A 13,163-nucleotide genomic window follows, 5' to 3' on the forward strand; every position below is an offset into this window, starting at 1 on the left:
AGATTAATAATGCACAAAAAATGAAAAAGATGACTAACAAAAAGGTCCTACCGGGAGTCGAACCCAGGTCGCTGGATTCAAAGTCCAGAGTGCTAACCACTACACCATAGAACCAAGGATAACAGTATTTGGGTCAGTTTATTTATAAAATGTAAAATGTAAAATGTTTTCTCTTGTTAATCTGTCGTAAATAAATAACCAATCCCCTATCCTTTGCCATAAGGATAAATCAATCAATTTAACCTTTCTCGAGAAGAGATGTTTAAAAACCGTAGAAAGATTACTACTGAGGCATTGTCTTAGTGGTATATGAGAGGTGAGCTGTTTGTTTTCAATGAGTATGTGCAGATTCGATTCTAATTGCCGAAATCTAATTGGTACAACAATTAGCTTCTCGGAGGAGGTTTTTCCAACTTTCAACTGTACTACCGGGATAGTTGCGATTTGAGTTTCCTCCTAACGCGTGTTTGAGTGGTCCTGTAATTAGATTTAGTAGTTTTCTATACGATTTAAAAAGTATTTTTTTATCAAAAATTTGACTTTTTTGTATCGTTGGTCTCTCGATTATACACCAAATAGTGAACAGCGTCCCTTTCATTTTTTTCTGCTTACAGCATCCCTCTATTTTACAACTTTGAGATACAGAGTCCCTCCATCAACTTTCCGTTAAAAAAGTCCGTTAACTCCTATAATGTGACTTGCATGTGAGGATAAAATCGCCTTTTTCCCCATCTTCTTGATCTGAATCTATAACTTGCTAAACTTGTTCTTCCCCAAATAACAAACCCTAATTTGTTTTAAAAACTAAACATAAATCAAATTAAACTATCCTTATCTTCTGACTCTTTTTTGATTGCGACGTTCTCAATTTGGAGTTTTACAAGACTTCGGTCTCTGCACATCCACCTTTCATTACTCAATACTGGTAGTTTTAACTTCAAATGGAAGGTTAAAGTAAGTAATAGAGTCGATTCATTCCTATTCTTGTCACCGATTTCAATTTACAGTAGTGATACTTACACATCGTTAACTGGAGTTGATGAAAGTAGCCTGGTAAATGAGGTAGAAGAAGATGCCTTGTCAAATCTTGACAAAAAGTTCAATCCTGCTCTCTAGTGTTTTAAGGATGTGTACACTAGGTTGATGTTGTTGCTTTATCATGATTATCCGTTGTTGGAATATGTTTCGGTTACGGATTCGGGTAATTCGGTGAATGTTTGTTTTAACAGTAGTGATAAGATATCTCAATTTAGGGATTTGATACGTTCAGAGGATGCTTCTTCAAAGCTGGATCTATTCGAGAATCATAGTGAGTTTAACTGTTGTTATGTCCCGTTATAGAGATTGCCGGTTTCAGGGTACGTTATGAAGGGGGTAACTTTGGTATTAGTAGAGAGGGATGATGTTCATGATGAGAGTTATATCAACGTTGATGATGATGATAGTGATAAGGATGATGGTTTGGAACTAGATAAAGAAGCAGCTGCTTATCGTGAAGCTCTTATTGAGATCTTTAAGGAACAGAGGGGATCGATAAAAGGGCTTCCTTTAGTCGAACTCATGTGAAATCTTCTCAATTTCAAAGTGGTAAACTTTTTCTCTAAATTTTCAGTTTTGATGTTTTAGTTTTACTTTTGCGTATCATCCGCTTCAGATATGTCATCGTCATCACCATCAGTTGCAGGTTTCGATTGGTTGGTTTACGATATATGAATATAAATGTTGTAATAAATCAACTGAATATGAGTAATAGTATTTTAATTTAATTTAGACAAAATTTCATACTGAACTTTACATCAACTTTGACTCCCTGTCTTTTTTCTTTTTTTGTGCATCCCTCGTCCCTAATGTATCAGAAATCTTCATCCCTCGTCCTCCCGTCTATTTTCTGTCTATTTTGCCGTTACCCCCTATCACGTGCAGAGCATGTGAGGGTAAAAAGGTCGGAACGTAATTATATCTTCTTCTCTAATATTCAATTTAATCCCAAAATCATAAATCCTAATAAAATCAAATTCATCCCTCTCTTCCTCTTCTTCCCCTTTTCAATTGAAACCCTAATTTCAAAACTCCATTTTATCGATTACTAATATCTTCTAATTACACTACCCATTCTCATCTCCATTTTCATCAAGATCTTAAATCAACAAATATTAAAAAAACCTAAATCTAAATCCAAAATCAAATCACATTCAAAAGAAAATACTCATGAATTATAATCTATTAAATTATGGTACATCAACATTACGCTTTAGATTAATCACATAACTTACGAGACAACTCAATTAAATTATTATACAAAACAATATCACCAGACACATGACCATGTTCCATTTTTTGTAACCAGGATAAATATATAAAATTACAAACTCAGTCATGGATGTCGATTCAGTTTCTGATTCACTATCCGATTCACCACCAACATCGTCCTTGGTTTCTGATTCAAGTTTAAACCCTTGATTCAAGTCCGTCGTAGATTGTCGTCGACAACCCCATGCCACAGATTCTTCTTCTCTATCAGTCACCAAACCCTAACCCTAGTTGTTGTAGAGAAAAAGTCAATTTGGGGGAACTGAATTACGAACCTTTGGATTGTGAAAATTGATATATATAGCTCCAAACTCCCCGATTCTCCTGAATCATGGATTATTCATTTTTTGATGGGTGTTTTTGATACGCAGATCGAGTTCTGAATGTGCTGAATTTGTAATGAGCGTTTTGAAATTTAATTTTGTCAAAGGAAAGGAAAGAGGTTAATAGGAAAAAGAATGAAGATGGAGTGTAATTTTGTCAAAAGGAAAGAGGTTAATATGTAAATGACGAAAGTACCCTCACATGTTTAGCACATGACTGCACATAACAGTTGATTTTCACAGAAAGTAGATGGGAGGACGATGGATGTAGATTTTTGATACATTAGGGACGAGGGATGCACAAAAAAAAGAAAAAGGACATGAAGTCAAATTTGATGTAAAGTTCAGGGACGATGAATGAAATTTTGTCTTTAATTTATGTTTAGTTTTTAAAACAAATTAGGGTTTGTTATTTGGGGAAGAACAAGTTTAGCAAGTTATAGATTCAAATCAAGAAGATGGGCAAAAAGACGATTTTACCCTCACATGCAAGTCACATGATAGGAGTTAACAGACTTTTTTAACGAAAAGTTGACGCAGGGACTCTGTATCTCAAAGTTGTAAAATAGAGGGATGCTGTAAGCAGAAAAAAAACGAAAGAGACGCTGTTCACTATTTGGTGTATAATCGAGGGACCAACGACACAAAAAAGTCCAAAAATTTTGAAACAAGTAGTGTCACACAAGGGCCAAATGTTAGATTCGCCTATAGATAGATATCTAGTCGTAAAGATTTTCAACCACCTTAAATTTATTATAGTAGATGTACTAGCATGATCGTATTAATTAAAGATTTGCAATTATTTTTTAATCATATAATATAATAATGTTTGCGATTATATTGTCAAAAAGAAACTCTTTATAATATTTGATTAAAATTTCATTTGATATTTTATAAATCTAATCACTGTTATTATATATAATATAGATTACAATAGTTAATAGTTAAATACTCAATAATTATACAAAAGCTTAATACTCCATCCGTCTCATCTTGTTAGTCCAGTATTTATTTTTGGGTTATTCCAAATTAATAGTTCACTTCCATATAGATAAGCATAATAAGATGAATTTCCTTTATGCCTTTGCATATAAGATAAAAAGATGAATAAAAAAATAAGGAGTAAAAATGTAAACTAAAAAAAAAAAATACATATGACACTCACTTTTTATTAAATTGTGTATTTTTTGTCTGTAGACTATTAATATAGGACGGAGCTGTTGAATCCTATATTTTATGTTAATCAAAAAAGATTTATGGTAAAGACTAAATGTAACATATTGAAACAATATTTTTAACACAAATCATCTCATATTAATATAATATATTATATATTAGGGAGGTGATCTCATTCCTCACACATCACTTTTTGATCTATATACACTATTTTGCATGAAATCTCAATACTACCCTTGTATTAATCAACATTTTCATCTTTGTCTTTATCTAAAAGGAAGGATAAACTTGTCCATTTATGTAAAAAAGTGTGTATGAGATAAAAAATAGTGTGTGAGAATTCGTCTACCAAAATAATGGATACTTTAGAGATGATGGACCATAGTGACTAATCACATATTTAGATAGCATTCACAGGGTATCTGGATGAAATTAGCTAGAGCTGGAGCTGAAACTTATGGGCTAAAGCTGGAGCCAGTGGCGAAAACATAATTTTTTTTACCCGGGGCGATTTTTTATTTTTTTTTTAAAACGTAGCAACTTTTTTGAGAAAAATTTGGAGGTTTTTAGGCAAAATTTGGAGGTTTTGGGGCAAATTTGAAGGTTTTTGGGAAAAATATGGAGGCTATGGGGAAAAAAAAAAAAAAATTCCACCGTGGGCAAACTCGAAAAATTCAAAATTTTTACACTGAAAATTGCAAATCTATTGGAGGCTTGAAGCTTATTTTTCAATTCATAAGCTCTATATTTTTCATATGGTGTGTTTGGGTGAAACTAGCTGGAGCTGCAGCTTATAACAGGAGTTGGAACTTATGTACTAGAGCTGGAGCTAAAGCTTGTTTTTAAAGCTGGTACCTGGAGCTTATTATTTTTTATAAGTGTTTGGTAAACTAGCTAGAGCGTATTTTCCAGTTCATAAGCTCTACTTTTTTTCATAAGCTACTACAAGTAACTTATTTTTTAAGAGCTTATGATTTTCGTAAGCTCTACTTATTATGTCTACCAAACAAAGCTTATGACTTGAAGCTTATTGAAATCATAAGCTCAAACTCTCATAAACTCCAATAAGCTGGTGTGTCAAACACACCCATAAACTACTACAGTTCTTTATGGGATGGGGAAATCTCCTAAATTACAAGAGGGGAAGATAGAGGGTAAATAACCAGCATATCAGTCTGAAACTAGTGTAAATGAAATTCTGGAGAAAATACCGGACCAATGTCACAGCAGATTATTCACTTTCACTAGTTACTTCAAAACATCAAAAAATAGCTACAAATATCTAATCATATAAAGTGAAATTTTACAGCTTTGGGAGTAAAACCCTGTGTCATGCCAAACCCCACTCACTGGATGCAATCTAGTAAATACCCAACAAAAAAATAATAATCTAAAATCACTTCCTAATCGATCAAAGGCATCGAACCATCCATTGATTGAATTGTAGATTTCGAGCTGCTTTGCATGCTCATATCTTCACTCCGTTGCTTACTTTGTTGTGACCTCACAAATTCTTCAATTTTCTGCTTAAGTTGTGTGTCTGGAATCAGCATATCTGGTGTAAGATGTGAACGATTGAAGGGATCCGACTGCAATTTAGTTTAATTCCATCATTTCATTAAAAACATTATGATCAATGAGCAATTGTTCAGAAAAACAAATGTAAAGATTAAGATCTTACTGCATCGCTTAGAAGATGCCTTTGAATTACTGGTCGGTCTACTATCATTCTTGAAGATGGTAAAATGACCGGATCTTTCATCAGAGTATACTGCAGGGTATAATACGTAAATAAGAGAACAATATGAGGTCATTTATGAAAAGTGACTTATATTGAGACAAGCAAAGATATTAATGTCAACTACAAAAGATTGGATTGGTGGACAACTTTACCTGTTAAGAATACAGGCCCAAATTTCAATTTGGGTCAAAATTGTCACACTTAGTTTTATTTTACCTGAATTGGGTCAAGGAATTCATCTGGAATATCTCCAAGTATAGCTTCTGCATCCATAGCTTCTGATGCTGCAGCTTTAGCTTTTTTGCCAAGATCATCAAATGCGTTTATGATTCTTGGATCTTCACCAATTCTTCTAAGAACATTTGAAGCTTCTGTGAATATCTGCAGATGATCCGTACAGTATAAAACATCAGATGATGTTTATGAAGAATATGGGTCAATATAGTGACGAACTTATAACGAAGAAGAGAAAAACTAAAAAGGTACCTGGTCGTTATAGGAGCGTCCATCCTTTGTAATTGCAGATGGGAAAATATTCTCATGATCACCATTTGCCAGATGAACATAAATGTTGACGATCTTCAAGATAAAAAAAATAATTAAAATTACATACATTTTACTTAGAAATCTGAAAAAGAGATGAGTAATCACACAAACCTGCTTTAGCAATTGTTTTGGCCGAAACTCGTACTTCTCAGGATCTTTCAAGCTTAAAGATTTCCTTTGGGGCCCAACAAGTTGTAATAGAAAGTAATTTAACATACTGGCCACTCTTTCAACCTGCATAAAATAAACAATAATGATTAAACTGATTAATTTGTAAGCCGACAACAAGATTATATTTGATGTCGTCGATGGGGAAAAAAAAATACCATTTCGGGTAGCAGAAAAGGAGCTGTAATTTGCTCGGTGGAGAATGCAAGCATGCTAACATCTTCCATAGCCAACTTCATGTCAATCCTTATAATCTACATACAAACACAGAAAAACATATCCAAATCAACCAACTCATGTAAATAAGAAACAAATGCCACCTTGGATTAAAAACATATACTATATTTTATTGGGTATAGAGAAAACAAACATTTTCTTGAGAGTGAAAAAGTCTAGTTCTCTCCTGCCTTTCTTGTGCAGGTCTTTGTTCCCATTCGATTGTGTTCGACATCTCAGCTTCAAGTTCTTTGAGTTCAAGAATCTTGTTCAGACTTTCATCAAGAAGAAAGATACTGTCGTTGATTAGGAAGTTTAAGAAGTTTAGGTATACACCCTTTTCCTCTTCTTTAGCAATCTGAATTTGAAATTAAAAAAAAAAAACAACATTAGACGAATATAAGCGACTTGTTTCAAACTTTCTCAAAATACCTATATGAAAACTATACTTATATTACCTGTTTCCAAGCATTTTGGTGGACAGGAACCTGCCAAAGATACTCCAGAAGTTCGGCAATGTTATGCCGAATGTTGAATTTGTCATAGAACTGTACAACAGTTGGAAAGTGTAAATCTTTCTTTAGGATACGAAAAAAGAAGGAAATTTTCAGACAATTTTACTTAAAGTGGTATCATTAAGCATGTAGTACTAACATTGATGATATAATCAAGAAACAAATACCTGAGTGTGGGACCCTGTGAACTCGATGTCAACATAAAGTTTCAGAAGATTTTTCACAAGATACTGGACCGAGAGTTGGTCCCCCTCGAAAAGTGAACTAGTGACAGACGATGTGTCACTGAGACAAAAGATATTTAAAAACCCGTAAGGATTCATACTTATTTTAGGTATCCAAAATAAAATTATCCATTTCTGAGCACATAATATATAATTGTAATTAATCTGTATTGAAATATGAAGTACCTTCTACGAGGCATCCAGCAGTTGAGGACTTCGACCATTTTCGCTCTTAAGTAAGGATTTCTAATGTACTCAGGACTTGCCATGAACATAATGATAAAATTCATAAACTCATCCTGTAATTTATAGACAGTTAAAACTCCATAAGCAACGTAAATGAGCATTAAAAAGTAAAAAAGTTTACAACTTTTTTTACCAGCTTTACACCATCAAGTGCTCGTGGTATCCGAGAAGCAAAAATAAGCAATTCCATGATATCTTCGACAAAGTGTTCAGGCATACATGCGAATTCCATTGGGCAAGATTGCGGTAGAGGCATTTTGAAACCACCTAAACGACCTACCAACCAAACCACCATTAACTGATAGAACGATAGTGCGTGTTGAAGAAGTCCTCCATCCTAACATGCAATAAAAAATATGTACAGTCACATGATCTAAACTCAGCAAAATTTGAGCATGTATATGCAACAAATGGATAATTGTATAAAAATGTACTACCTTCATACCCATTTAAGTGTCCACTGGAGAAATCACTACAATTCAGTAAAGGGTAATTATTTAACTTTTAGAAGAGTCCATTTTGCCATTTCTTCCAGAGATACATTTTTTTGTGAAAATATATATGGGTAAAATGAAAACTTGGTACTTTACTTTTTAAAGTGGACATTCTTATTGGAACACACTAATATTGAAAAGTGAACCCATTTGTTTTACACCAGAAAGAACCATCAAAGATTCAAGCGTCTCAATTTAAGGTAATGGTCTGTAGTTCAGATCATGTTTACATTTGTTTGACGTGGCACCTGAAAACAGGTCATATTAGGTGATAATCGTATATGATTTTATTATTATTTACAACTTAGACTTAGATGGCATAACTTGGGGTAGAGAAAGATGATAATCTAATATAGAAATGTGATCAAATTTGGTTAGAGTACTTCTAATGTAATGCCCTAGAAAAGAAAAAATAGTATACCCTTAGTATCTGAGCTTCGTAACATAGTTTCTCTTGTGTAAATGAATCAATTTCCTTCTCAAGCCTGGCAATGTCTTGAGCCAGTCGTGGTGAAGGTGCTTGCTCCTGCATGGTTTTTAAGGTTGAGAGGTTATCCTCACACCTTGAAATATCCTGCAGATCAGTATATATATATATATATATATATTATTATATATATCCAAACCCTAATATCCATATATTAGCAAGTGAATAAATATTCGGATTAAAAAAAAGGGAATAGTGGTGTTGTCTTACCTGCACAAGATGCTTGAAGTCTGAAAAGGCTTTCAGCAGCCCTAAATTTAGGACCCGTGCAGTCATAAAGAAACATTCACAAATAAATGAATAACTAGTAGATTCATGTTGACTTCGAGCAGCAATGTTTTCTCTTTCGCTACTATTGGTTGGATTGTTTTTATTTAACCATTCAGTAACTTCCTCTGAAGATGCGTGGAGGGCAGTTAGTTCTCTGTATTCATTTAAGAATCAGATTATGAAAATAATAAAAAAACATAATGTCACATTAAATTGTCAATGTATCTTACTTGAAGTTCAAACGCGAACCGTAAAATACATATTTAGGATCAATTTTGTCCTTCTTAGTTGAATTAGCGTCCAAGAACGGTTCACACAGTCGCAGCATTACAGCACTAAGGTTTACAAACATGCCCGAGCTTGCAGAAGAAATTGGATCCACCTATCACCCAATGAATTAAATAAAGACGAGCATCAGCACTAAGCCAAGCCAAAATCGTATATTCCATTCCAATAAAGAAATACACCAGATCCATACTTTGAAATAACATGCTAGAAGAAGCACCATAAACTATGGTTTAAACGTAACTTTTTCACGTTAAGCATGTTAGTCCCTAGTTCTAAAATAAACATCTTACCTGTATATGAGCCCTAGATGCATTTTTGTTGATGACTTCAGCAATATACTGAAGCACATTCTCACGTGTACCTGTATTTTTTAGAAGGGACCTCAGAATTTCAGCCAAGCCATCATACAAGTTATTCATGACAGTTTTAATTGTCGTGAACAACGATAAAAGATCAGCAGGGCGTCGTGTTGACGATTCCGAAAAACACTGCTGGCTGCAAATCCCAAACATAACTATCAAACTAATACATCGAATCCAGATACACATGAAAAAAAAAACACACACACAAACCATAACAATATATAATCAAGAACTTAACAACTTCAAACTCACCCAACATCAGGTTGACCCTTGAATATACTCTGATCAGGAAGCGCACTAACATGAAAAAAAGGACCCAAAATACTAGTCATCTCAATAACCCGCCCGTTCAAATAAGCACCTTTCGGTATCCACCACGGATGACTCACCAACGCCCTCACACCAACCGGAAAACTAATCAAATACATCAACGCCCTCAACGGCTGCTGAAAATTTCCAAGGGCCGAACACTTCAACACAATCCCTCTCAAATCCTCATACAACTGTTTCAAAATCGGTTCCATTGTTTCAAAATCCGAATCCTTAAACAACTCATCTAAAAAACCAGGACACGAAACACCACCACTACTACTCCCACTCCCACTGCTACTAAACTGATCGATCGAACTTGATACCTCATTAAAAACAAGCGGTAACAATGGCGAAACATTCGATTTAGTCCTTTCGGGATCAGGAAACATATCAGGATTACCTAAATGAATCCTACAATAGGAAACAGCTAGTTTCTTAGCTTGATTAACAACTAATTCCATCTGTGCCCTAACTGATTTATCTTTCATGTTACTAATTTTCTTACCTTCATCATAAGCACGACGATACACACCAATTAGGTATTGAAAAGGCGATTCAGGTGATGAATTGTTGAATGTACCTGATAATCGATCAACAAGAACACGTTCCATTAAATCTGTAGATAGTCTTAGTTCAGCTCCTTCACTTAAAATCTCGGCTGCAGTCATTTGTAAGTAAACAATTCGTGTATCGTTAACCATTGAATCGGTTAGGGTTACGAGAAAGATTTTGCGGAGGATTATGTCTTCGATTTCTTCCGGCGATCGCTGCGGTTTTGCGGTGGTTGTTGACATGATTACAGAGTTGAGTTTGATTGAAGAGTGTGAAAATGTGTAAAGAAGAAGGATCAAGTAAGGTTTTTGTTTTGTTCTATTTTTTGAGAATTTTGCTTCTTGATTGTCAAGAAAGACATCTCTTTTTTAGTGGTTTTTTCATTGTCGAATTTTTATATAGATATATAGATATAGATATAGATATAGATATAGATAAATAGATACAGTCATATACTGAACCTAGATTTCTCACTAAAAGTGAAAAAAGTCATGCAAAAAACAAAACATACCGGAATCGATACGCACCAGACAAACAACAAAACGTATAAATTAGCTAAACAACTAACTAACCATGAAGGTAAAACAAGGGGCCAACCGATCACCACAACAACCAAACTATACAAACAAAAACTACACCATCACAAACTAACAAGGAAATGTACAAGACGAGGTAAACAAAGATCATAGAACACAACAAACTTACGAAACCTTCAACGAAACAAAATACCAGTCGAATCATACCCCAATATAATCCACTGCCTTGGACGCCTTCTTGCCCCTAAAAATTCTTAGGATTCTTTCATGTGGCAACATCTTCTCACATATCTGTTGAGTGCGAAGAATAATTAAACAAAGAAGAGAAGCTGCTGCTGCTGACTTCGCCAACGCGAGAAAAACAAAAGAGAAGGCTCGTGAGCGCGAGAACTGGTCGGCCATAAGTTTCTAGATTAAGGAAATTTGTTCCCTAAGTTGTTTCCTTTTTCGTTTTTGCCTATAAATAAGACTCAATGTAACCCATAACAATCTACACGGAAAATATAGTGAAAAATCTCTAGTTTGCGCCCGTGGAGTAAACTCTTCTCCGTGTTTTGGAGTTAAGATATAACCACGTTAAATCCTGTGTCATTTATCTTTATTTATTTATGCTTTATTATTCGTTTTTCGTTCGTGGGTAAGTGATTTTGGTTAAATCACTTTTCTTGTTGGGGCCTTCTGAATTCCTAACAAGTGGTATCAAAGCTTAGGTTTGATTTTACGGGCACGATGGCGAATTGGAAGCAAGAAAGAAAAACGAAGTTGTTGTTGATGTTCAATTCACGATCGCGAGAAAAACAAAGGGAAAAAGCTCGCGATCGCGAGGTTTGCACAGCCAGTTTTGGTTTTTTCTTTTTTATTAAATGACGGTGTAGGGATTTGTCTTGCAACATGTATCGAGACCAGGTGACTTAGTTGTTCGCGATGAACTCATGGTGTCACACCCCCAAATAGGGCCTGGGGTATTTGTGACTAATTATATCAAATCACAATTTGTATAAACGAGAACGACTCTATATGATACGTTATATTGAGTTTTGCAGCGGAAGATAAATAGGTTACATTGTATATAATGAACAACGCATTAAATGTCTTTAATTGATATGATATGTAATGAAGACTCCAAGCATAGCAAGCAATCATCATCAATTTAGCAAGTGTAAGTCTTTCAAATTATCCATGAATGACTTGTTGAAATGTTGCTTTCAATTAGCAAATACACAGCGGAAGCATTATGTAGAACCTGAGAATAAACATGCTAAAAATTGTCAACCAAAAGGTTGGTGAGTTCATAGGTTTATCATAAATATGATTTCAATAATAGTGTTAGACCACAAGATTTAATAAAGTTGATATAGAAATATCAATATAAAGTGTTGATTGATATAGAAATACCAATCTAAAAGTAATGCCGAGTTTGTAATATCGCGACTAAACAAAAGTTACCCCGTGACACTTGTTATTCGTGTCGTTGAATCATTATTATGTAGTCAAAGACCAACGGTCATCTGACTAGAGACGCCACTCTCAGTAGCGCTACTCACAATAACTAAGCTTGCATCTTATACCTTAGCAATTAACGATATTACGGCAGAGATTTAGCATGACAAAGCATGTATATAGCATAAAAATTTGAGTACTTGTGTCTAAATGTAAAATAGTTATAAAAGTTGCGCATGTATTCTCAGCCCAAAAATATATATAAAAAGGGAGCTATGAAAACTCACGATACTGTATTTCGTATTTCGTAGTAATTACGCATATGATGTAGTGACCCGAACTTTTCCATGTTTATATATATTAAATGAAATTGTTATTTACGTGATTAAGTGTTTCCAACATGTTAAGCAATCAAACTTTTTAAGACTTGATTAATTGAAATAGGTTTCATATAGACAATTGACCACCCAAGTTGACCGGTGATTTACGAACGTTAAAACTTGTAAAAACTATATGATGACATATATATGATTATATATATAGTTAACATGATATTATGATAAGTAAGTATCTCATTAGGTATTTTAACAATGAGTTATATACATAAAATTGAGTTTATTGAATTAAGAAACTCGAAACGGTATATATAACGATTATCGTTATAACAACGTCTTACTAAATACATATGAATCATATTAAGATATTGATACACTATGTTTAATCATGATAAATGATAAGTAAACATGTCATTAAGTGTATTAACAATGAACTACATATGTAAAAACAAGACTACTAACTTAATGATTTCGAAACGAGACATATATGTAACGATTATCGTTGTAACAATATTTAACTGTATATATATCATACTAAGATATATTAATATATCATAATATCATGATAATGTAATAATTTAATATCTCATCAGATATAATAAATATTGGGTTAACAATATTT

General features: G+C 33.8%; 2 protein-coding genes and 1 non-coding gene across 4 annotated transcripts; 1 reads left to right on the forward strand and 2 right to left on the reverse strand.

The window, feature by feature from the left end:
• Positions 1-42: 42 nt before the first annotated feature.
• On the reverse strand, positions 43-114 carry TRNAQ-UUG (transfer RNA glutamine (anticodon UUG)). The gene has a single exon. It is a non-coding gene; the product is annotated as a tRNA-Gln (tRNA).
• A 690-nt stretch (positions 115-804) lies between these two features.
• On the forward strand, positions 805-3,370 carry LOC139868681 (uncharacterized; the record flags this gene model as incomplete). The annotated part of the gene is made up of 3 exons (XM_071857015.1): positions 805-1,107; positions 1,342-1,587; positions 2,682-3,370. Coding segments are annotated over 2 exons (528 nt in total), but the record flags the coding sequence as incomplete, so codon positions are not given.
• Positions 3,371-5,016: 1,646 nt separating this feature from the next.
• LOC139865791 (probable ubiquitin conjugation factor E4) lies at positions 5,017-10,585 on the reverse strand. 2 transcript variants are annotated; one of them, XM_071853894.1, is made up of 16 exons: positions 9,619-10,585; positions 9,295-9,499; positions 8,947-9,098; positions 8,657-8,870; positions 8,381-8,485; positions 7,599-7,802; positions 7,406-7,518; positions 7,163-7,280; positions 6,939-7,028; positions 6,635-6,838; positions 6,423-6,518; positions 6,208-6,330; positions 6,037-6,129; positions 5,767-5,931; positions 5,491-5,580; positions 5,017-5,398 (listed from the first exon to the last, which is right to left on the reverse strand). In XM_071853894.1, the coding sequence occupies exons 1-16, from the start codon at positions 10,470-10,472 to the stop codon at positions 5,213-5,215; spliced, it is 3,012 nt and encodes a 1,003-aa protein (XP_071709995.1). In that variant the 5' UTR covers positions 10,473-10,585; the 3' UTR covers positions 5,017-5,212. The 2 variants fall into 2 exon arrangements, with proteins under 2 accessions (XP_071709995.1, XP_071709994.1); XM_071853893.1 differs by having other exon boundaries at positions 8,381-8,533.
• Positions 10,586-13,163: the final 2,578 nt, after the last annotated feature.

The sequence above is a fragment of the Rutidosis leptorrhynchoides genome, chromosome 9, assembly GCF_046630445.1.
Source record: "Rutidosis leptorrhynchoides isolate AG116_Rl617_1_P2 chromosome 9, CSIRO_AGI_Rlap_v1, whole genome shotgun sequence".
In the NCBI taxonomy this organism is placed as follows: domain Eukaryota; kingdom Viridiplantae; phylum Streptophyta; class Magnoliopsida; order Asterales; family Asteraceae; genus Rutidosis; species Rutidosis leptorrhynchoides.